The following is a 25,869-nucleotide window of genomic DNA, read 5'->3' on the forward strand; positions in this document are numbered from 1 at the left end:
TTCAGGCAGGAAGCACAAATAAGAGGGCCCCAGCAGCTTTCTTTTGTGTTGTGGTGTACTTCAGTACATGCAAAGTTCAGGAATGCAGCTCTTCTTTGGAAATTTCTCAGACACTGTGATGCAACCTCCTTTCTGGAAAGTACCATACAGATATTTTCAGCTTTCTTTCTTTCATAGAGGTATTCTAGGAGTTATCTCTAGAAGATGGTTCATACAACAACAACAAATCAAATCAATTTATTTATATAGCACCTTTCACAGGATAAAAACCACAAAGTGCTTCACAGTAATGTAAAAACAGAAATACATAAAATACATCAATAATCAAAAATACAGCACAAATCTAATTAAAAGCCAATCTAAATAAATGAGTCTTAAGCTGCTTTTTAAAAGAATAAATACAATCAAGGCAACGTAAAAATGGAGGGAGAGCATTCCACAACCTGGGGGCCACCGCTCTAAAAGATCTATCACCTCTGGTCTTAAAACAAGTTTGTGGGACTACCAACAGCCTTTGATAAGATGATCTCAGGCTGCGAGAGGGAGCGTGGGGTTCTAAAAGATCAGAAATGTAGGCAGGGGCATCACAATTCAAAGCTTTAAAAGTCAGTACCAAGATTTTAAAATGAATTCTAAAATGTACTGGAAGCCAGTGTAATGAATGTAACACTGGTGTAATGTGCTCTCTTTTTCGTGTCTTAGTTAAAAGCCTTGCAGCAGCATTCTGGACTGACTGGAGACGGTCAAGATTCCTTTTGCTCAAACAAAGATAAAGACTGTTACAATAATCTAAGCGAGATGAAATAAAAGCATGAATAACCATTTCTAACTCAGATTTAGACAGCAAAGTTTGCAGTTTGGAGATGTTTCTTAGCTGAAAAAGGCAATTCCTAATTAACTGGCGAGAGTGTTGTTCTAGGGACATGGCAGAATCAAAGATCACACCTGAGGCTCGGGTGAACAGATGAGCCAAGAGACCCAAGATGCTGTTTGATTAGAGATATCTGGTTGTCGGGGGCAATAATTAATGTTTCTGACTTCTCAGAGTTCAACTGTAAATAGTTGTCCCCAAGCCACTGTTCAATGGAAGCTAAACATTTAATTAAAGAGGACAGTTTATAGACTTCCATTGGCTTAAAAGAGCAATAGAGCTGAATATCATCAGCATAGAAGTGATAAGACACCTCAGGGAACTGCCTAATTACAAGTCCTAGAGGTAACATGTGCAAAAGAAAAAGAATAGGACCCAGAACTGAACCCTGCGGTACCCCACATGTCAGATCCTTAGAATGTGACATAAACTGATTTGCAAAAGATCTGTTGGAGAGGTATGACTGAAACCACTTCAAAGCCAGACCGGACACACCGACTACGTCCCGGAGCCTGTTAATCAGGATGGTATGGTCAATGGTATCAAAGGCAGATGTCAAGTCCAACAAAACCATGACTGAGGATGCTCCGGAGTCAGCTGACATCATAATGTCACTAGAGACTTTAAGTAATGCGGTTTCTGTTGAGTGACTTTTACGGAAACCCGACTGAAATTTGTCATAAATTTCATGTCTTTCTAAAAAAGCGGTAAGCTGATCTGCAACTACTTTTTCGACAATAATGGGAGCTTAGAGATAGGCCTATAACATAAATTGGTAGGATATGGGTGAACACAGATATAAATAAGTAAACTTTAAAATAATTAAAAATTAAAATTTAGTTAAAAAGCAGATAGATTAGGGGGTTAATACCAGTGTTACATTTAATTAGGAATGATAACTCAAACAAAGACAGTGTTGGATATTCAATGGGAACTATCATGCCTCACCCAACTATCATGCCTGTGATGAATATGAATGCTTGTGGCTGTTTTGTGACATCCATTTATTCTCACCATTCTTGCCCTTGTGAATGACGCACAAGCACAACCATACTAATTAATTCTATTCAAAAATAAAAAATACAACTTTGAGGCAAGAAAACCAGAGGAGAAACTACCTGGATGATCTGTGTCCAAGAATATTTGACCCAAAAAAGTATTTTAAAATCCTCCAAAAGACACCAACAGCGCATACATGGTCAAGAGGTCCAGCTCAGTGATGTGAGATAGTGGAGGTGGCCTAGCAGACACATCAAGCTGCTCTAGTGACCTGATTCATGAGTTATAAATGAATTTGCTCACTGTACAATTCTTAGCAGGGGGCAATAGTCAAAACACAGTGCTGAAAACATGCTTTGTAATGCTGTAAAGTTGGACATTTTTTTACATGGGTGTCTATAGAAATTGACTCACATTTGTAGCCTCTAGTGGCCAGTAAAGGAACTGCAGTTATTGGCACTTCACAGCCCTGAAGGTTCCTGCTTTATTGTCTATAGTTGATATTATAAATAAATAAAAAAATAAGTCTGGTCATTTATTTACAATATCAAACAATCATCTTCTCTTAAACCACACATGAGCGCATCTGTTATCAAAGGTCAACGTGACGTCACAGGCGTGCGAGTTAGGAAGGTGGGGAGGAGGAGGAGGAGGAGGGAGCTCGCGGCAGCAGGTGAGAGCTCAGCATCAGAGATACGCAGAGCTGAGGAAGTAGCGGAGTAGAGAGGAGCAGAGCCATGGGAAAGCTTCAGGAATTTGATATTACTTTTACCAACAACAAGGTGGTTTACGGTCCGGGGGAGTCTATAAGCGGGACGGTGAAGATACGAACCACCGAGTCGCTGCATTTCAAAGGTAAGCTGTCCGTCAGCGAAACCCAGAAGACACAGAGAGGAGCGTTTCTTCCTCCCAGCGTGCCTCTCTCAGTCTGGCTCAGCGAGGCGCGCATGGAGGCTCGGTGTACATAAACTTTTCCTCGGTGATGGTGGACGTGGGGGAGAGCAGAGCACCGCGCAGCCGTGGCTTTTCTTTCTCGCCTGTTCAAGGCACCACACTGTGCGGTCGCGTCGGACATGTATTGGGGATTTTGTGCCGCTGCTCTGGGAGTGGACCGAGCGTTTCCCACATGACACCAGCAGCCAGCGCCGCTGTTGTTGTCTGTGCCAGCTCAGCTGTTTGGTACTCTCTTCGGGCCGTTTAAAGCACACATCCTGCTTGTTGCAACATGTTGCTTCCTTGTATTGTTTTGTTTTTGAAGAACCCTCGAAATTGACAGAAAATCCCCCCCCCCAAAAAAAAAAGGCAGAACATCAGGTGTTAGTCATCTGGGAGCATTTTCAGTATACAAGCGTCAAATAGAAACGATTTGGAAATGTTTATTAATTTAGACAAACTTGAAGAAACTGTTAATAATGGGAATAAAGTGGGCTTAGTGGGAAGCAGCTCCTGGACTTTCCATGGAAAGACACAAAGAATCCATTGTGTGTAAAGAGATCCTCGAGGGTAATCTTCCCCGATAAGGAAGGGCAGTCATCATCTTGACTGAAAGCTCTTTTTACAGTGGGTGTTCCTGCACAGTGGTATGTTAATTGACAGGGACAGTAAATAAAGGTGAGACTCTGGGAATATGTCCCCTTGCGTCTTGTATTTTACAAAGTTTAAATAGCCTGCAGTGCAGTTTATCCACTGATCTACACTGGTTTGATGTGCGGAGCCTCGCGTGTCTGCAGGCTAGAACTCGGAAAGTCACACCAAAACAATCCAGGAGGGCAAATAGCACTACAGGCCGAACATTTGAATTGCAAATAGCAAAAATTCATAAGTTTATCCATCGCTATGGTCAGTATGGTAATCTCGATTATTCATTAACTCCACAAACACAATGCAGCTGCTTAACCTAAATATTATTCAAATTAATATTACCTGTAAAAGATGGGGAGAGATGGAGGAAGTGAGGAAACCATGGTTTTCTGGCAGGGAGTTGAGCCTTGGTGAGGTGGCCTTTTTTTCCTTTTTTTTCTTTTAAATTTTGACTGGAAAGTCTGTCTAGCAAGGGTAACCTGATCTCCCCTCACCATGGGACGCCTTTAGGTGCAAAGAGTGCATCGGACCTGGTTTCCTTTGCACAGCATCCATGAGGACAGCACAGGAAAGGCAAAAGTGCACCGGGTATGAGATCCTAGACAAATCCAGTGAAATGAAATTGAAATCAATTTAAATTCTTGTAAAGTTATTTGGCCACATTTCCTGCATGTTGTGCACCTTCTTCTTCTTTTGGCTGCTCCACCTGCCTCCATCTCACTTCTACTTGCATCCTCTGTCATACTATCCCTCTGCATGTGTTCCTTCACTACATCCCTGCATCTTCTCTGTGGTCTTTCCCTTTTCATCCTGCCTGGCAGCTCCATATTCATCATCCTTTGTCCAGCATATTCACTGTTACTCCTCCCCACATGTCTACGCTATCCCAGTCTTACCTCTGCTCAGCCTGAGCAGTCCCTCTGATGTAGTCATTTCTAATCCTTTCCCGTCTGCTCACTCCCAGTGAAAATCTTAGCATCTTCAACTACCACCTCCAGGTCAACCTCCTGTCTTTCTGTTCATTCCACAGTCACCCTGACACCTGACATAGTGAGATTAATTTGCCATAATGCACAGAATGACCTCAAGCAGATGGGTTTGCAGCAGAGGTCAAAAGCTCCCGTTGAGCTTTGTTACACTGTAAGGTGTAACAGCGGCAGCTCGTCTCTATCTGACACCGGCTGTCGTTCCCCAAATTAAACCCTGCTCTGCTGGCTGGATGTAGGCTGTCCTTGAAGCATGCAGACAGTAGGAGAGTTTCTCCGAGGCAAGCGAAAAGCTCAATAAGAGTCCTCGGTGCTAAGAAGAGCATGCAGACAGGTGTTTGATGTGGTGGTCTGTCAATCTGGTTTCATCTCCCTGTAGTTTTCTTAGCAAAGTGCGAGACCACAGTGTGCTTTCAGTTATCTGCACTCAGAAAAATTCATTTACTTTTTCCAACATCTTCATTTTCATTTTTTTCACAGCAAAATTAAAAAATGTGTACGATCTGCTGTGACCAGATGAAGTTTAAATATCTGTTTGTATCATGGGATGTTTAAGGAGTTTTTTTTTTTTTTTATCTTACTTAAGCCCCTTAAACTGGCTCCTCCACTGATCTCTTAGCAAAAGTGCTCCAGCTGAGAAGACTCTCTTCTCCATCTTGGGCTTTCAGCGAGCCCTGCTAATGTACTGTAAATGCTGAGTCTGCGTTATGTGTCCGGTGACATCATGCCCTCTCGATAGAGCCTGCTGATGATTGCATCAGTCAGATGACTTGAATTAAGCTGAAGTGTGTGGTTTGTTTGGGGGTGACAATTTCCTGTTTTTGGTATCGTTCCTGAGGAGAGAATAGAACTGAGCCATTTGGCTTCATTACTGTAAATCTTGTGTCGTCTGGTCGCTCAGATTCTGTTCTCTGTTTAATCCGTTATCTGCACTTATCTGATTAAGGATGTCTGATGTGGATGATAGTTTTCGCCATTTCCACATGCTTTACATGTAATTGCAGTAATGGTGCAGATTAAGATTGGGTTTACTCCTGGGGCCTTTTCTTCTGACAGTTTCACCCAAATAAAAATATACACGAGGACCCAAACAAGAAAACAGCAAACCTTTTTTACTTGAAAAGTTTTTATCCTCATTGCCAAACTAAGCAAATGAGTCAAATATTTGGTCTCTGTTGTTTGTGTACTAATGCGGCAGTTGAAAACACTATGATATTGCTTCTCTTCAGTCATCTGTTGATTTTCTCTTCACTTCAGTGCTCATGACCACTGCTGTTTCCTGCCTCAAACATCAACAACGCCCATTCAAGGAAGAATCCTTCCTGAGAAATTTTGCACTAGAAAAACAGCAGGCTTGTTTGTCAGAGCTGGATTGTGTGGCCTGTATTTATGCTGTGTGCATTATATCAGTAAAGTTTTGATTTTATGTTTTGTGGGCCAATAAACTGCTCATACTATCCATTACATACATCCAATAGATGCTGGCACTGTATGACCCTTGTGAACCCTTTGTAAGACTTTAATTGAAATTGCACTGTGAATCTGGTGTCTACTGTTACCAAGCAGTGATGTGAAATAACCCTGAGGGGTAATAATAGACAAATACAAGCTTTCTAGAGTGCTGGATATTGCTGAGGCCAAATTCTTAGCCTCACTCAATTATTGATGATGGAAACCATTAGACAGTGTTTCTATTGATTAGGATGCTCAGATAGACAGTTGTAATAGCAGAATCATGAATGTGTGGATGGAAATGCATGAAATAGCTGCTTGTACACATTATTTACACATAACGTTGAACTTAACACTCCTGCCCAGTTGAAACCTACCTATTGAATTTGAAAGGGTATGAAGCTACCACATGAATGTATTTGAGTCTTGCAGATAAAGGAAATAGGAGATTTCCTGTCATACTGATTGTTATTTCACTAAAATTTAGCTTTGATCCTTTTTTAGTTGTTAATGATTTATTTAAAAACGGTGGGGTCTAATGCATTAAGGAACACGATGGCATCACTACCAAAATTATTGTGACTGTGTGCAGTGAATTTGAGGTGTCATCGTGGTTATTTTGAAAACAGGGACCCGGTTTGTGACCACTCACAGTCAGCTGCCATCTTCAAAATGACTTTGCTGCTTTAAGACAGCATTAAAACTGAGTCAGTGGGCCAACAGTTTGCAGTTGAATGTGGTCATGTTGGCAAATACATGCAATCTACTGTGAGAAATCAGCAAAAATCAGAAGTCTGTTACTGTCTACATACACAGAAATTTGCGTTAACAACGTCAGAGTCCATCTAGAATCTCAAAGATTTGAAACAGAAATTGAGCAACCTTGGTTCATACAGGGATATGTCCAAAGTTCAGCCAGGTGGCAGCCAGAGGAGTTGAGTCCCCTATTGCTACATTGAATGAGACTATATTTTTTTGCAGACCTTCACCAATCTGCCCGAGTGTGACTGCAGTTAGTTCGAGTCAGACCGCGATTGTTTTGAGGCTCCCATCTCAGAAGTTGAGGGTGTTTAATGCTCAACCCTTGGGTGACCATCTCCAGCTGCTGAAGTGGAACATGCTAGAGAAAGTTAAAAAACCACCAACCTACAGTACATCCCCAATAATCATGTTATGATCATGATTGCAGACATTTAAGTGTCATTTAAATGTCACAGTGATCACGGAGGGCATAGATTCTCTCTTTGTGTATTAGCCAATGGAAGAGTGATGGCAGCTCAAAGCCAGCAACCCACCACTACTTTTGTCATGTACTTCTGAAAGGAGACTGGAAAAGAGACCTTTATCTTTAGACCATCATGTCACGTTGGCTCAAGCTTGTTTGGGCTTTTAGGATTGGTTGAAAGGCCAGTGCTGCTTTTCATTATCTCCCCATTACTGGAAGACCTGGGAACAGGGTGGTGTTAGTCCATATTGTTCTGATGGGAAAATACCTACAGCTGTCAGGTCTCATTTCCTTCCCAGGCTAATTCCAAGGTCACTGTTTTTTTGGACAGGATTGACCTTGGCTTCTGTAAAGCAGGGCCTGGGATATTAAAGGAAAGGGACAGTCTTTGTGGTTTGAAGTAAAGCCTGGATTCTGAATGACCGGATCTCATTTTATAAAGCCTGTTGAAAATTGCCAAGTTACTTTTTAGCTAAGTATTTACAACAGCACACGTTCACAATTGCTGGTGCGATTGTTGTATGATATTTATTTATGTATTTATTTAATCTTGTATTTCAAACTAAAGTACACTGTATATTCTGTTGTTGAGTCTGAGAACAGAGAGTAAGTTATAGATCTTGGCAGCATGGTTTATGAAATGTTGCTGTATTTCATAGCTTGCATGTACATCTTATCTCATGTGGGACTCAATCAAACACTGGAAAATAAAATGTAAAGTTGCATGACAGCAAGAATGAACAGAAACTGTGAATCAGGAAGTTAGTCATTTCACAGAAGTCACCGTATCTTGTATTAGACTACAAAAAAGAGCAATCAGATGTAAAATTGTGTCGTTCTTTTGTTTCTCAGATGACATTAGTGGATGTTAGCTTAGCTTCCAACAGAGCAGGAGAGCAAACATTCACTGTAACCCAACCATCATCTGCGGTAATACAAACCACTGGCTTTGTGTAAACAAAGCACGCCACATGGACGTTCCACAAGAACACACACAAGCACACGCACACTCATGTTTTATCCTGTTTGTAAAAACTGTGGTTTTGTTGATCACATGGTGACTTTTTTTTTTTGTTTGCAATTTCTGCTGCTTTTTGCACAGCCAGCAAATGTTCCACCCCCACTTATTACTCCTTCACTCATTCGATCTCACACTTAGATGATTAATTCTGCTTTTTTTTTTTTTTTTTTCTGGCATTGCTTTCGGTTTTACAGCCATGTTTGTTCCATCCTGGGCGTGTCTTCACTTGTACATAGAGCATCAAACCGTTTGGCTGTGAATTTATTAAGAAAATTAAGGGAAAGAAAAGCCATGGAGCGTGAAGGAGTCATGGAGTCTTCAGTGGGTTTTTGATTTCAGTGAAAGATCAGGTGACGCAGGTAAACTCTTATATCTTAAACTCCATGCAATAAAAGGCACTATGAATTTTTCACTATATCAATTTTTATACATTTTGTAGTGTTTAGTTAGTGGCAAGGCTTTTCTCATTTCTCTAATTTGGGTTTCCTCCTGCCTGTGACCCAGAAGTCAGTCTCAGTGTATCTGTTTCAATTCCAAAAATGCATCAGACTACAGTGACTCCATCAGGCTCCATCAAGAAAACAAAGCGGTAATTACAATAATTCCTTAGCAGTCTGCATAATAACACCAGTCTACCTGCACCTGTGTGAGTGACTCAGTCTGGTTTACTGGATTGGAAGAGAAGCAGCAGCAGAAGAAAGGTGAAAGCTTTTAGCGAGCATCTTGCTTTAGCAAAGTAGTCTCTGAAAAATGAAAGGACTGAATGAAATTCAGAGTGAGTCTGTAACCCTAACCATGCCGGCAATGGATTATTTATGATTTTATGTGCAATTTTAATGCAGTTAATTTATTATTTTAAAATATGACAGCTATCGTCAGCGCTGGTACATAATGACACCCGTGACTCGGCCTTATTCTTCTGACTTGTCTCATGTTGATGCCTCTACTCTAAGAGAACAGTCTGAAAAGGTATTATTGTTTCTCAGGGCGTGTGGATATGTTAGAATCTGAACCAGAATAGTTGTTTTTTGCAAATTATGGAATTTTTTTGTTGGTTTGTTTGTTTTCATTTCGCTGTTCACTGTTGTGGCCCTCAAATTATGGAATAAGCAGCCCCTCCATATTAGGCTGGCGCCAACACCTGAGATTTTTAAATCATTTTTAAAAACACACCTTTTTTCCAAGGCATTTTAGAACTAGTACCAGAGTTAGCTGGTAGTCATTATTATTTATTTATTTTATTGTTATTTAACTTTCTTTGTTTGTTTAATGTATAGTTTGTAACTTTTATCACAATTTTTACTGGAAAGTACTTTGGTCAACCATGTTGTTTTTAAAGTGCTCAATAAATAAAGTTGGATTGGATTCATTGGTTGCAGTGGTTGTACGTTTTCTCGAGTTCAAGCCAAGTGTTGAGGATGACAGATTGCTCATTGTTTCCAGTAGTTTTCTTCTTAGTCAGTTACTTATTCAAATTAAAAATTTGAAGCAGGTTTTCTCTAGAGTTCTTTGTGTTGCTGGGCAGCTGTAACATTTCCACATGCTTTATGACTCTTATCTCTGAAGAAAAGCAGGGTTGCTAATGCATCTGACAGTAACTTTGGTTTCTTTTTTTCTGAAATGAATAACGTGACACATGATCACTCAGACAATGACTCATGACTCAGAGTGATCCCACTTTCTGCTGCCCTTCAGTGTGAGCCGGTGGCATTGAGAAACACTTCATCAGCCAGACTAGTGTGCCCATAGAAATAGAGCTCCCAGGTGGGGGTCTTGGCACCAGCTGCTCCCTTTGCCCTGAGACTTAGCTGTGGTAATTATAACATATTTTGACCTCCATAACCAGCATGCTGTCTAGCCCCACAGCTGTGTCATACCCACTGATAAGCATCAAACCCACCCCTGATCACTTCCCTTCTTCCCATTTTTAAAAAACCGCGCCACTTCCTGTGCTTGCATTAAGAAAAGAAGCTCAAAACAGCAGAAGTGAAGTGGTAAAAAAATGGGAATTAGTCTAGGATAGCAAAGAAGCTAAAGCTAGAATAGTTATTAGCTGTTAGGTAAGAAGTTGATTTTTAGTTTTAGTGGTCTGTAGTTAGCGGTAAGATCTTATGTGATGTGACTGTAAAGGTCTGCATGGATTTTATGCTGCATATGAGTCACTGTCATGCATCTCTTTCCAGACCACATTAAATAGTTGTTTCTGGCAACAGCAGATTTAAATAGTATATTAATATAATATTTACAAGAAAGCAGAACATGCATATTTTTCTATCCTAAATTTGCAGATTTTCAAGATGTGCATTAATCTGGTGCAAGAACCCAAAAGGTTTGAGAGCAAATTTTCACTTAATGAGATTAACCTTAATAATATACCCGCTCTCAGCCCATCGCTTTGTAGGTGAAAGTTGGTTGCTAGTGGACATTCAAGTCTTTGTTTGTGTGGGTCACCACCTGATGTATTTGAATCCAGGTCATATGTAATCCAGAGGTATCCTTTGTTTCTGCTGGTAACCACTTCATCTTTACGATGAGATTGCAACATATTTAGCTTGTGCCACCAATGGATATTTGTAACTGACATCAGTAAATGTTTAATTGACATTGGATGAATAAAATTGATCTAATCCAAAAAGTTGGAAAATCTTTGGTTGTGCTTCAGAAACTGATTACATCATAAATGATCTGCCACCATATCAGTGGTTCAAAACAAGAGAACAAGGCATGAGAAGTGCTGTAAAACTGAAGTGCAGGGATTCAGCACAGACCCGTCATTGTATTAGTAGAAACTTAGCCACAGAATTACATGTTTCTCAATACCCAATTTTATATCAATGAATATGAGGTGGACGTGGCTCCTCTATTGTGCATGCTGAAGAATCATTGGGCAAGATACTGAACTCTGTGTGAACAGAGTGGGTTAAAAAAACATAAAGTGCTTATATGAATATGTGTGTGAATAACGTTTGTGGTAAGAGAGTGCTTTGAGTGCTCAAATAGAGTTAAAAAAGTGTATATAGGTAGCTGTCCAAAATTATCATCCCACGTACTTAGACATGAACTCCTTTACATTTAATGTAATATTTACTATTAATTTAACATGAACCTATTTAATTCATTTATTATAGGTTTGTCTTTAAATACTGACATGTTGGCACATCATTTATTTAAAACCTTATATTTTGTTGACAAGACACAAAATGAAATGAAACACAAACTGTTAGGATGGTTGATGAGTTGTCTACTAATGTTTCTGTGGCATTATGTTAGCACCAACATTTAATGTAAGTTACAAACATTTTACCCTGTGGAACAAAGTTTGGTTTTTGCTGTGCTATTTTTAGTTTTTCCTGTCTTTGTTGCCTTCCGACTTCTTCTTCTTCTTCTTCAGTATGTAAGAATAAACTAGCATATTTGTCGCAGTATGCCACCCCCTTCCTTTCTGGAACAAGTATTGTTCCATTTTCAGAATTTAGATGTCGAATGATACTTTAAGTATCCCCTCTGGTAACATCGCTGCATGGCACTGCATGACAGTCATGGTTGACAAAAAGACAGATCAGCAGAGACGCTTGTGGTTTGTTAGTCAGGTTTTTCCATTTAATTGACAGCATTTTTCATGATGATGCCAGAATTTTGGATGAATAGTTGTAACAATAATTAGGAAATGATTAGCTAATTATCCATGTGTTTGTTTTGCATATAGAAATTAGCCATGTTGCCGCGTGTAAATATTATTCAGGTAACGAGTTGACAGGAAATGCTGTAAGGTGTAATTATTACCACGTCTTTGGAAAATATTTTTCACCCTGTTGCTTTTCCATTGCTTTCTTCACATCAGGACATTCGATACTTGAACAGAGATGTTCTGCTTTCCTTCATTTAAAAAAATTGTGCAATTTCAAATATGTATAAAAAGCTATGGTTGATAGGCATTTCTATAATTTATGGGGGTGTGAGAAAAAGTGCACATGGCAGGATGGTTTGTAGCTCAAATGTATTTCTTCTTCTTTCTCGTCAGTGTTTAACCACACCCAAGTGATGCAACACAAGCCTTACCCAGCTCTGTATTAGCTTTCAGTAATAGTAGGTGTTAAGCTTTCCCTGAAAAATGTTAGAAACGACCGAAAACCTCTGAATGGGACCACTGAGAAAGCTGCCTCTGTTGTGTCTGCAAATAAAGTAACTATAGCAGCAGCTCAAACACACCCACAGCTGTCAGCTGACTTTGTGTGATTAACTCCAGTGGTCCCTTAAGAGGTGTTGAACAGGGTCCGAAGGTCACTCCTGGTGTTGGCTGATACTAAATGACTAATCACGCCATCAAAGGTAATGCTTCAAGTTTGGGGCCGAGTCAATATTTGTGTAAAGAGAGGGTTCTCGGGCTTTTTCTTGCACGCTCTGTTTCAGAAACTTAAACAAATTCTTATCTCCCTGTCATTAAAAAAAACAAACAATTTTGGTTTTGAATTATTGTTTTATGGTCGATGTAAAAGACCATGCCACAGAACCACTGCCCTAAACCAAGCACCTGGATTAAAAACACAGTGCAGTTCAACTTTAATTAACCTCCTAAGACCTGAACTCTTCCACGGCATGCATTTTTAATTTCTCTTTGATATTTGGGCATATTGGGACCTGGTGAATGTAAAAACAAAGAATTACCAGATTTATTTTTTTTTACCTGATTTTTGTTTCTAAGAAAAATGAGAGCCACATATGAGGATATTCATTTAAAATTTTGATAGAACAGTAGCAGTACAATGACCTCGTAAGTGGATATCAGGCCCCTGTAGAGCACAATTGAGTATTTTGGTCTAAATAACCCAAAATGTGATGTCCACATATGTGGACGCCAGGTCCTAGGAGGTTAAAACCCTCTGTAATGACTACAGATGTGTGATGACGTGTTTAGTCTGTGGTTCATTGCAGCCAGATGATGAAGTTAGAAAAATTTCATTTCATTTCATTAAACAACTAAAATATCCTGATCTTAAAGTGTTGTTTTTAGTTTCAAGATAAACCTTGTTTCAAGACAAAACTTTGAGACAGACTTTGCATCTGGAGCCATGCTGTAAAATGCGATCCGGTCAACTGAGGACACTGCTGTCATGCGGGAATAGCGGATGGTTAAATGTAGCTCCCTGCTGACACAGATACCATCAAAACTCATCCTAAGCTGGTAGAGAGGCAGTGTTTGCACATTTAAATCCCACAGAAAACCTCATACAGCTGTCAACACAATGAAATAAAAGTGATTAATTTCATTTTTGCCAGATGCCATTCAAAGATAATCCAGCTGCCAGTTGTGCAAGTATCTTTAACGTTTTTGTTGCTCTGGAAGCCAAAACACAGAAGAGTGTCTGTTAAGGTTGTGATAGATGGAAAGTTTGTGGGTAACCTGGGGACGAGGATTACAGAGCAGAGATTACAGGTTTTCTAGTTTTGTGATGTAACTTTTTCAGAGATAAGCCTCTTACACGTGCATGCAAACATATGCAGGGATTGGCGTGTTGAGGAAACTCAAACGCATGCACACACACAGACATAACTGCGGTAAACAGAACAAATTTGAGACGGACAGCAATACCTTTCCCATTACATAGGTGAGTGAAAACTCCCTGATAAAGGTGTAATCAGATGCTGTGATAACAGACTGTACATTGCTTTGATCTTAGTCTCACTGGAGCAACATTTTTGCCCGGTCTTGCAGCTCTGTTCTGCTGCGGGGGATTCTCTTACAGTTGGGAGTAAGAGCTTGTAAGATCAGGTGGCTCTATTTGACATCTCTTACCGAAAGGCATTAGAAAGGAGACGACAGAAAAGTGAGAGGGACTAATTGTTTGGAGCGTTTAAAGATTTAATGACAGTATAACTGTAGCATCAGATTACTGGGTTGCACTGCGGTTAAGAGGCTGTGACTTCTGGGGTTTGTCAAGAAAATGGAAGGATTTTAACAAAAAGCTTTAGAGGTTTTCAGGGATATATCAAGAATATTTTTTCTCACGCCTTTTAATATGTAGTACAGCAAAGAAGCAGAGTAATGAGCACTGCTGCAAACACCTGATCAACAAACTAAATTGTGAATTAGGGTGATCTGTTCACCTGTTCCCATCCACCTCCAGTTTGTTTTAGAGAGAGAGCTGAAACAAACTGCCTGCCTAGACTCTCACCATCTTTTTTTCTTCTAGCAGTGATATCTGCATTGTGCACAAGTGTGTCTTAAGTTGCACTAAATCCATTTTAATTGTCACTTGCTAATTATTCTGCATATTTAGATGAATAGAAAATATAAATAAAGGAATAAATTATTTTTTTCTGAATGAGCTAAGCAGCTGTATAAAAATAACAAGAAAGAAATACAAGCACAATTCCAAAGAAGTTGGGATGCTGTGTAAAATACAAATAAAATGGAAAGTAATAATCTACAAATCCCATAAATCTGTATTTTATTCAAACATTTAAACATATTAATGTTTAAACTGAGAAAATGTGTCATGTTAAGAAAACTATTAGTTTTTTTGTGTTTGTTGGCAGCAACACATCTTTTAAAAAACTGTGACAGGTTTATGTTTATCACATCTTCTTTCTTTTTTTTTTTTTGTAACAACAGAATATAAACATCTGGGAACTGAGGAGACCAGCTGCTGGACTTTTGGGAGAGAACTGTTGACCCATTTTTGTCTGATATTATCGGGGTTCTAGCTGCTCAGCAGTCCTGGGTCGTCTTTGTTGTATTTATCATTTTATGACCGGGCAAATATTTTAAATTGATGTAAATTGGTTCACCTCATCTACGATGAAGACAAGTTGTTGTAATAGATGTAGTGTGCGTGGTGTAGCATTGTCTTACTAAAATAAGTAAGGTGTTTGAAAAAGTAAGTGGTACTACAATCTTTCGTTGCCCTGTCTCAGCTTGTTTGAGACGCGTTGCTGTCATCGAATTCAAAACGAAGAAATATGATGTCACAGTTTAAACATTTGAGTTATAGTTTGGGTTTGTGTGTATGTGCATGCGTGTGCGCGCGCGTAACCAGTAAAACTGTGATCTTGTGGCCCACGGCCCAGTGAGGGGAAAAATGTTGCTTTGGACACTGCAGTTTTGCAAACGCTGTCAGTGTGAAATGGCATAGTGATCAGAGTAATGTGTAACCACATTAAGTACAGATGTGTATTTGGTAACCTGCAAGAAGCCATGCTTTAAAGTGCACTCATTTCAATTACAGGGCTTTGAAAGAGTCCTGTATTGTTATTTTTGATCACTACCTCCCTGAGTTGGAGGAGTGGGTAATTTAAACGCTTGCTGCCTTTCCTTTGCCTGCTTTCTTTGAGGGAGTTACACTCTGCAGGCTTATCTGGCACTGTGTTTGTGCACTGTTATGCACAACACACATCATACTGATTAATGGCTACTTGATAAATGTATATACAGTTTTAAATGGCTCTGAAATACACACAAAATACTTGTACAATATTTAACTTTTGGCTATTCTGACTTTTAGACTAGTCGGCAAGTAAGATGATCTGCCAGAAACATCCATAGTCAAATCTAGTCTTCAAATTAGGTTGAGAACAGTGTTTTCCTTTTTTTAAAATTGGATGGTTTGAAACATCGTACTGTAGCATTATGTTAAACGGTGAACTCTTATCACACAGGCACTGCCTGGGGAGTTTCCAAGCCTTTATACTTGTGCTGGAATGTCAGTATAGGTGAGAAATGAGAATTTTTTTTATACAGTATGTAGGAAGTATTGACCAATTCTTGCAAATCAAACAGCCTTTTGTAGTCTTATTCAAACTCCTGACCCACTTCAGGATAAAACAGTTGTTTATTCCAGGTCTGAGAGGCTGAGGGTTCTCTCGGTCTGCTTTGTCCTTGATCATTTCTGGACCTAAACTAGCTCACTGAGGCTCCTCTGTGCTTTTGTATGTCAGGTGAAACCAGACTCTCTGTTATCAGTGTAAATATGAAACTACCTTTATCCGCCCACTTCACTGCATGCAGTGAAGTCACAGCTAACCCTCAAGCTGAGCAATTATTCCCATGCACTGAAGCAGTAGACGGCATGCTGTGACTCAATGATCTTATCCCGTTTCCTGGAGAGGTTCAACATTTGTTACTCAGCTGCCTTTTCCTAGTCTGTGTTGCATATTTATTCGTAATCTACCAAGAAGGTTGACCAGAAAATAATGCCACTCCTTGTTTGGGAAACCTACTGGTAGAGGAAACAACAGCATTGCTTAGCTGGTTAGAAATTCCCCCGAAGCGCAAAATTATCTGAGAGGATGGAAAAGAAAAGCTGGAGCGTCATCAGTGATTTGTGGTTCTAAAGAAACAAAAGATGTGAGAAAGCACTTGAATGCGGTCTTTATCTGGAATAAATTCAACGGGTTCCTTTGTCCATGCTTCATGTCTCCTCCATGTTCTGTGTGGTTGGGCCTGGTAGGTGTTTGACTATTATTGCCAGCAGACAGACAAACTGCACTGAAAACATTTACAAACAAGTTGAAAACAGTAGCGACCGAAAGTACTAATTTCTGATTGGGTGGTATATATCTGAGCATATAGAAGTACTTTATTGTGAAACCTATGCACCTCATCACATAGGCCTCATCAGGGTAATCATGAACAAGGTAATCTTATCATTACAACATGTCTCCTGAAAAGAAAAAAAAAAGAAGCTTCAGGTCGTGCATTTTCTAAGTCATCAGTCAACAGGTGAGGTGGTGCAGAAAGCAGATGTTCCTTGGATGTCGTCATTGCTTACATTGAGAGACAGAATGATGCTGGTGTGGTGAGAATGTGTCTCAGAGGCATACAAATCGTAGAAGCAGAGGACAGCTTGAAATAACTCTGAAGCTACAAGCTGAAATTAATGTCCATCATCAGGTCCCTGAATCAGCCTCTAAATCAGAGATTTGGATGGTAGCAGCCATCCAAATATTGCTTTTCTTCACTTCTTTACCACATACTAAGGGCTTTTTTAGATCTATAGTCATTTATTCAGTTGATAAATTTGTAAACTTGTAGCATTTTCACACAGATTGAAATCGTTTTCAAACAGAAAAATAAAAGCAAATTCCGAGCAAACAAAAATGCGTCACTACACACCACTAAGAATGTTCAGTCTGCTGATTGGCCAGACGTATGGGGTGGAAGCTATAAAAATAAATGCAGGAAGAAGGTGCTCTGTTCTGGAGTCTTGGAGAAAACTGATAATTTAAGTTCATTTCATGGCTTGTAGCTGTCCTGTACAGACCTTTGCACATCTGTAGTACCTCCTAGCTTTGAGAATACAAAGCATTTGTGGCTGTGGGACGGGTTTTTTTTAACTCAAACTTGTAACGTACACCTGGTAGATGTTTCGGAAACTAACCACTCTGGAGTTTATTTGGAACCGTACCGAGACAGCAACAGCTGCCAGTAGTTTAGTAGTTTATTTTCAACAGAGTACAGTAAAGTGTTGCTTTTCAGGGTGTACTGAATGTAAACTTGCAAAAGGAAATTGGTTTGATTTTTGGGGGGAAATATAGCTTTGTCTTCACTGATATCACATTATCAACCTTCTTGTTGAGAAAAAAAGAGGCTGCTTGGGTTGTATCTTGTAATACTTGTAAATGAAAGCCCTGAACTTTTCAGACCTGCACAACCAGTATTGTCTTCTTGCTGCATTTTCCACATGACTAAAACCAAAATAGGCTACTGAGAACAAGAATAAAATATTTGCGAGCGATGGTTTGTTTGACAAGTGGCCTGCTTGGGGACAAACACCTTGCCTGACTGGTCATGTGTGCCCAGCCCAATTTTACTCTTTAAGTGTGTGTGTGTGGGTGGGGGGGGGGGTATGCATCCATGATCGCTTATGTTAATGAGAGTGTGGGGAGTGAGTTGGAGGGCGGGGTGGGGTGGGCTGCTTTTAACCATGTAAAGCACTTTGTGCTACATTCCTGTATGAAGAGTGCTTTATAAATAAAGATTGATTGATTATGTTGAAATCTGCTAAAATGCGTTCATCTTGCAATAAAGTTGCATGTCAAAGTTGATCAAGAAATATGGAATATGATTTGTACATGAGTAAATTAATCTTCAGAAGCCTGTGTGCTTTAATAACAGATAAAACTTTGTTTCAGCCAGAAGTATGCCTTTCAGGTAGATCTCTATTGACGTAATGCTTCTGCTGTGCCTGACATGGACAGGTAGAAACCTGCCCTGAGCTCTGGCGCACACATTGGGAGGCTAGGGGTGGTGGTGGGGCAATTTCCTGGGATCATGACTAAGAAATCCAGGTTTGCATCCCTTTTGAGAGATTTTATATCTGGTTTATTTATTCTTTTTTTTTTTTTTTTGCTTGCTAGTTTAGGTTTGGCAACAAATGTGTTGAGTTTAGATGCTAAAAACGTTTGGGTCTGCCACCAAATGCACAAATGCATAAAACAGCATTTGTTCTGGTCACCTTCCTCAACTCAGCCACTCACTCTTTACACTGCCACACCTTTCCTCTCACATCCTCATGACTCACCCGCACACTGTTTGATGTTTTCTTCTATCAGGCTGTTATCTGATGTAGGTCATGGTGGATCCAGAAATGCTGTCGCTTACAGCTTATTTACTGGATCTGTCTGCCTACACGGTCTTATTTCGTGCAGTCTAATGAGTAGTAACACCAAGATCATCTCTGCCTACGGACACCTTCATTGAGCCATGAAGAAGCCCTGGAGAGACTCCCGTGCTGGCATCAGAATCAGACAGCTGCTAAGTCAGAGCATGCTTCCCTCTTACTATTGAGTGTCAGTTTCCCTCAGGCTACAGGCTGGTGAAGAACTGCAGGTTCCTGTAGTGACATATCTAAAGTGATTGTCAGCTTTGCAAAACCAGACTAAAAATTTGTAAGTCTCAGGATTTCAGTGTTTAAACCTCTCAAGTTTGTGAAGAAGCCTACAGAATACCGACAGTATAGTCATGTAATAATATCCTTACATCTGGAGTGTCTCACATGTGCTTGCCATATTGTCCTTGGGAACTTTTGCTATCATTTCCAATCTTTGACAGCCTGTCAAAAGAGTAAAAGAAAGTCACACTGTTGATATATTGCGATTGAACACATTGTTCTTTTTGAGGTGTCATTGCAGCTGGATTTATCTTCTCATTTTGCCTATAAAATGTCATCAAATGCTCTTTAAGAAATTAAACTTGGAACTTGGAAGTACCAAAAACCATAATGGCCATTTGAGGCTGGCTGCTGAAGTATATCCATCTGGATGTTTAAAAGGAAAATGACTTCAGACATTACTGTGTTTATTGGAAGGTGCCCAGACACAGGCAGCCAATCAGTGTCTGCTAGGCCCCACATCTTTAAATTGGAGGCACTGAACTGGACTTCTTCAGAGAACATCTGAGAGTTTTGTGCTTCAGGTTTGTTAGCAATCTAGTGTCCACAGTTTTCAATATATTACGTTGTGTGATGGTACATACCAATAACAGCTTGGGCTGATTCCCACCAAATGTGAAAATCAAAGAAAATTTATATTACCCACAATTTTTTCAACCTTTACAACAATATACTAGGCCTCGGTGGACATGAGTACCTAGAATGCCTAAGCATTTGAACTTGACATTCATTGTTGGCGCCCAAGATTAAAGTTGACGTTGAAATTTTAACCACTCATATCGAGTAATATATTTTACCCCTCATAACAGGCTGACATTATCATATTGTAATAAAAACATCATAAAACATCAACGTTTTAGTATAACCCTTGCCCTTTAGTAGGAGTTGCACTGAGTGCTACTGTAAGTCCTACTTGACACTAATTAGCTGATAGGTCTTTATATTGTACCTCTATACTCTATGGCTCCAACTTGGTACTCAGTTGAAGCTCCATAATTAGGACACCAAAATCAATAGGTGACATCATGGTGGCAGTTTAACCTGCTTGATTTTATGAACTTTAACACATACATATATGTAAGCTAGCATGGTGGTTTGTTGCTTAAGAGTGTTTCCTCAAAGCGAAGGGGCCCTGAGTTTCACCCATACCAGGTTTGGTGGAGTTTGCATGGTCTGTAGGTGCTCCGGCTTGTTTAGTTTCTTTTGCGAGCTCCCGCCATCAGAAACAGGTAATTCTCCGATCACGGTGCCCTTGACCAAGGCAGGGGCTTAGAGCTGGATTTGGCTTCCCAGGTGCTGCCCCTAACCAGCAGCTTCTAGTCTGCATTTAACCTACCCTAATACTACAATGGATTATTCACAGAGAATAAAATTTCCTCCAGGTATTACATAAGAATGTTTCACAGCCCCTAAAAACCATGATTCAGAGGAACTCAGCATATGAGTTACCACAGTGTTGCTGCAGTTAATCTGAAAAGGATTACTGACAAAAAAAACTACTACAAATAAGATATAAATGCAAAAGACAACTAAGGGGAAAGGCTGCCATTGATGAAAGAGGGGGACCAATAAACCCCTCTTCCTTCTGTGCCTTTATTATATGCATGCAGGAGTGGCTGAGCGCCCAATCAGCACAAACGATAAACGAGACAGCAAGGAGGTGGTTGATAAGGGTAATCGTTTTTCATTTCTCACTAATATCTGCATAATTTTTCATCTCTTTGTACGTTAAAACTCCTTTAAGGGACCAGACAAGCCCAAAGTTGAAGGTATTCTTTTGGGATTCTGTGGTGGAACTTGATGACACATCATCTTTGTGTCTACATAAGTGTCTTATTAAGTGCCTTAATTTTGCTCATGGTCCATCTGGCTCCACGTGCGTGCCCATTGTCAGGCAGCAGACGCTCGGTCTCACTGCCAGAGCTGCTTCTCTCTCATGACAAAATTATTCACCATTCAGCACTGCTGCAGCTTCTCTTCCTGCTGCTGCTTCTGTGAATATTAACAGATTACCCCTGCGCTGACCTTTCATAGGCTGAGCTTTTAATGTTTCCACAGCAGACATCTGTAAATAATATCTCATGGTATGAGTGGATCTCTTTTCTGTCATATCACTCTGCTTTTCATTTCTGAAGTGTGATAACTGCTCACATTTTGTGTTAACAGGGGAGAATGAATGTGTCTGTAATTTCCATGAATAAGGCTTATAGCTGGAGGGGCACAATGAGTTTTAATTAATGACCGTAAGTGGACTTAGTCTGCATGGCTCAAGGGCACCGCCTCGTTTAGTGAGCTGCAGTTTTGGAGGTTTTGTTTTTAACAGTAAAAGCCCCTCCTCTTACCGGAAACTGTGCCAGCAGCCCTGGCGGTGTGGAGAGCTCAGCCATCTGCCACTCTGAGAGTGTGACAGAAAGAGATAGGGTGTGTGTGTCTTTGTGAGATACCAGAGCTGAATCTTGCGTGGGTGTGTGTGAGCCTGTGATTGGGCAAATAGTCTGTGGCATAATACTGTTTAGAGCACAGTCTGTGTTTATGCTTTTTTTTTTTTTCCTCTTTTTGTGGAGATCTTAACTGATTTAGTGTTGAGTGCTGATAACTGTCATTCATGATCAAAGTGTTCTTACCCCAATGCATTGTATAATGCAGCTTTGTCAGATGCCTCTCCCCAAGCTGTCCTTTGGTACCCTGATATTCCAGCTGCTACTAAAGCAGCTGTTGAATAGGCTCTGCACATGGAGGCTTGGGGTGGTGGTGGGACAACTTCCTGGGATAATGACTAAGAAATCCAGGTTTGCATCCCTTTGAGAGCTTTCATATCTGGTTTATTTATTTATTGTTTTTCTTTGGTTTTTGCTTGCTAGTTTAGGTTTGGCAACAAATGTGTTAAGTTTAGATGCTAAAAACGCTTTATCACTTGTGTTATTAAATAACACAAGTAAAAATTGTAGTGAAACCCTACCACTGCCAGTCTCGGAGCCCTGTTGTTTACTGTTGAGGCTCAAACCACATCAATGTTTGAAGGCCCGCAGTGATGTGAAATTTTGCCCCTCAAGTGACTTAAACCAAAAGCGAGCCCGTTTTAAAAATGTAAAAAAGTAAAAAGTTGTTAGAAAAAAATACTCAACTAAAGGTACCTGAAACTCCTACTTAAGTACAGTAATTAAGTATTTGTACAGTAGTAGTAGTTACTTCCCAACACTGCCAGAAATACAAATCTAACAGGGTCAGTCGCTTAGGTTTTACACTTTTAATGGAATGCAAAGGTACAGTGGACTATTGCTTGTACAGTGCTTTTCTTCTTAATTTGTGGATGCAAAGTGCATTCGTACTACACTCAAAAAAATCTGTTGTTGGATGAACACAATTTAATCATGGCACCTTTTTCCACATAATTTAACCAAGTACAATAACCCATTTTTGACCATGTCAAACCAACACATTTGGCATTTGGTGGTTTGATGTAATCAGATTACGTTGGATCAACGTAGTATACATACATTGACTTGAAGTGATTCATTTAAGTATGTAGAGTGAAATTTGTTTTAATTCATTCTACACAAGTTAAAAACTTTAGGAAAACACAATGAAATCTTGTTGTTTGAACAACTACTTCGTTAATCAAGGCAATTACTGCTAGTCTTGCTTAATGAACCAATATGGGGGTTGATGATTTCATAAAGACAAACAACCATTTGCACTTACATTCATGAGTAATCTAGAATCACCAATTAATCTAACTCTAATTACACACTGCAAACCAGCCAGATTGTGGATTTGAACCCAGGCCCTTCTTGCTATGAGGCAACAGCACTAACCATCACACCACCAAGCTGTCAATCCAGGCTTAACAAAACTAGGAAAGCTATGATTACAAGGCTTGATGCAGACTTTTCTGTACGTTTTTGTCCTTCACAGGTTAAACCACAATAAATAGCGATAGCATACACGTGGTGTGGGTGTAGCTGTCTGCCTCTTAAAACTCCAGCGATTTTCCTGCAGTTTGACATCTAATGTGATCTTGTGAATTTCGTGAGTCCAGGCAACTAACCACTCTTACTAGATTGTATCATGTCATCTCAACAAGAACAAATTAAGTTGCTGAATTTCATGCAGATGCTACATGATTTAATTATTTTCACCATAGAAACATGAAATTATATAGTTCAAATTACAAGTTTGAATCTTGTACATGTAACAACCACCCAACTTCGTTTTTTTGAGTGTATAAGCCTCATTCACCTATGCGTTTTTTAATATGCCTGAGCACTTTGTAACCTAAAATTCCCACTCCAGTGGAAACTATTTTGCATCAAGATACTTCAGTATGCAGGTTGGACGAGCCAGGGATTGGACCACCGACCTTGCGATCAGTGGCTGTGGCTCTCTGACAAAAATGTAAAGCAAAGAAAGCTGGGTGTCACCATGAGACCTTAGCCCTTCTATCTGCTTTATGAAAAGGTGATGCAGATGCACCATCCTTCTGTGTAATCCTCTAACGTCTGTCGCAGTGGTAGTGTTTCTGAGTGTGTGTTTGTGAATGTTTTTATGCAAACTCCATACAAAAAGAAAGGACTCAGGACCTTTTTGCTGTGAGGCAACAGTGCTGTCCACCGCACCACTGAGCTGTCACAAAGCACAATAAATAGCAATAGCATACACGTGGTGTGTGTATGCTTTTCTGCCTCTTATAACCCCAGTGATTTTCCTGGGGTTTGAAATCTCGCGTGATCTTGTCCAGGCAACTAACCACTCTTGCTTGATTAGGTGACGTCATCTCAACAAAAATAAATTTAACAAGCGTGAAGTTGTTGAATTTCATGCAGCTCATACACAACTTAATTATGTTCACCATAGAAACTCTTGTAAATGTACTAACTACCCAATTTCACTTTTTTGAGTGTATGAGGTAGAGGCTGAGGCCAGCTTGTTCCTGAGAATCACTTAAACAGTTTTTGTCTCTCTTGACAGTTGATTGTTGCTGACGTCAGTCAGATCAGTGTAAACTTTTTTGCAGAGTAGAAATGATACAGGGTTGAGTGTGAAAAGATAACACGGTTTCCTGTACGCTGAGCGAGCAGAACCTTCTTTCAGTTACAACATCCTGTGGGCTGATGTTTAGTTGAACTGCATTTCGTCCAGGTACATTCAGGCATTGTGCTGTAACATTGTGATTTATCTAGCCTATTGCATCACAACAAACACCCAGTTGTGGATTTGCCTGCTAAAGCAGAAGCAGTGCTATAATCCAAACTAGTCACACTTGATGCGACCATCATTTTATATACAAAACCCTCTTCAGTTTCACAACAGTTCCCTAATAAGGTTTCTGGTCGCCATCTGTTTACTCAGACTCTTTTCACAGCCTGTTCTGACAGATTATTTATCACTGCTGCAGAATGCACACAGCCAACAGGACAGGCCCTCAGTGATTTAGTAGAGTGTCCCCTCTTTGTGAGTCATTCTTATGCTAATCAGTGCTGGTCTATATTTTTTATACAGTGTTGCCTGAATTCACTGCAGTAAGATAAGAGGACTTCTTATTTTTTCCAAGAACATCCATCCATCCATCTACTTTCATAACTGCTTATCCAGCATATTATATATGGTACAGCAGTTGTGTCTGTTTGCATAGGTGTTTCCCTGCACAGAGTCTAAAGACAGGGATTTTCAAAATCCATGCACTGGTGCTTACATGCAGTCTTCCAAAAACAAACAGCATATAGCTGTCATCATGGATGAGATTATACATAGGTTAAACACTGCTTGGTTGAAAAATGGTCCAGGAGAGGCAAAATCGTAAAACAAACCCACCAAAGATCGAAACGTACAGTGCAAGAAGCACAGATGGTTGCTGCACTGGACACTTTTTTTTTTTATTGTTTTATGATCATATTTCTTCTCTATTAGTGGATATTTGCGCAGAATGCAGAATCGCCTGGGACGAGATTTATTTGTACTGGAAGTTTTATGGTCTCTGTTTGCAGGCACGTTTGACTGGGCTTTGGCTCCCTGCAGGTGAGCAGTCCATATGGATAGCAGAAGAGGAAAACGATTGCCAAAATCCAGTCTTGTATAAACACTGGCTGCTTTCTGATGACAGTTTAGATTTCTGTCAACTAAAAAGTCATGGAGACAATTTTACTAGATTAAATAAATAAGAAGAAGTGTATGCATTTATTTATTTTCCCTAGTTGGGATTTTAAAACACAAAGAGAGGAAAAAAAAGTCAGTACACAAAAAACCCCAAAGAAATACAATGAAATGAGTCGAGGCCAAGGTTCAGCACTTTCACAGACAGCGACTGCTGAAGACTCGCTGACATTCACCTTGTGTGGTTAATGGAAGCTACGTATAGACAACAAACCTCAAAACAGCAAATTTAAATTCAGAACCACATAGACAAACGTTAATTGGTTTCAATAATGGTTCAAACTAGCTAATTTAATTTTTGGATTGTGCAAGTTGGTGTCATATCTTTGGCAAGCTTTTTAGTGTTGATCACCATCTATCCACAGGCACTAGACAACAAAGACATGCAACTTAAAGAATCCTGAATTAAATTTAATGGGAGATTTCAGTAGCAGAGCAAAGATGGTGGGGTTCTTTGTTTTGTTTTTTTACATTTTGTGATTGATCATAAACTATTTGTTTAAGACAGAAGATTGACTCTTCTCTTCTGTCCTCTCTCTGCAGCCATCAAGGTCAACTGTCATGGCTCCTGTGGGGTCTCCAACACAGCAAACAGCACAGCATATAATGTGGAGGAACAGTACTTAAACAGCACGCTGTCTGTTGCCGAGAAAGGTAAATCAATATTTTCACACTCTGATGGGTTATCACACTTC

At 39.8% G+C, this 25,869-nt stretch overlaps 1 protein-coding gene across 1 annotated transcript in view; it reads left to right on the plus strand.

Moving 5' to 3' along the window:
• The first annotated feature begins 2,556 nt into the window (after window positions 1-2,556).
• The window catches only part of arrdc1b (arrestin domain containing 1b), a 40,628-nt gene continuing 17,315 nt past the window's right edge, over window positions 2,557-25,869 (plus strand). The window contains exons 1-2 of the mRNA XM_063478867.1: window positions 2,557-2,725; window positions 25,718-25,828. Coding sequence (XP_063334937.1) covers window positions 2,608-2,725; window positions 25,718-25,828 — 229 coding nt within the window. The 5' untranslated portion in view covers window positions 2,557-2,607. The remainder of the gene's footprint in view (window positions 2,726-25,717; window positions 25,829-25,869) is intronic.

Source organism: Pelmatolapia mariae, linkage group LG7 (assembly GCF_036321145.2).
Source record: "Pelmatolapia mariae isolate MD_Pm_ZW linkage group LG7, Pm_UMD_F_2, whole genome shotgun sequence".
Lineage (NCBI taxonomy): Eukaryota > Metazoa > Chordata > Actinopteri > Cichliformes > Cichlidae > Pelmatolapia > Pelmatolapia mariae.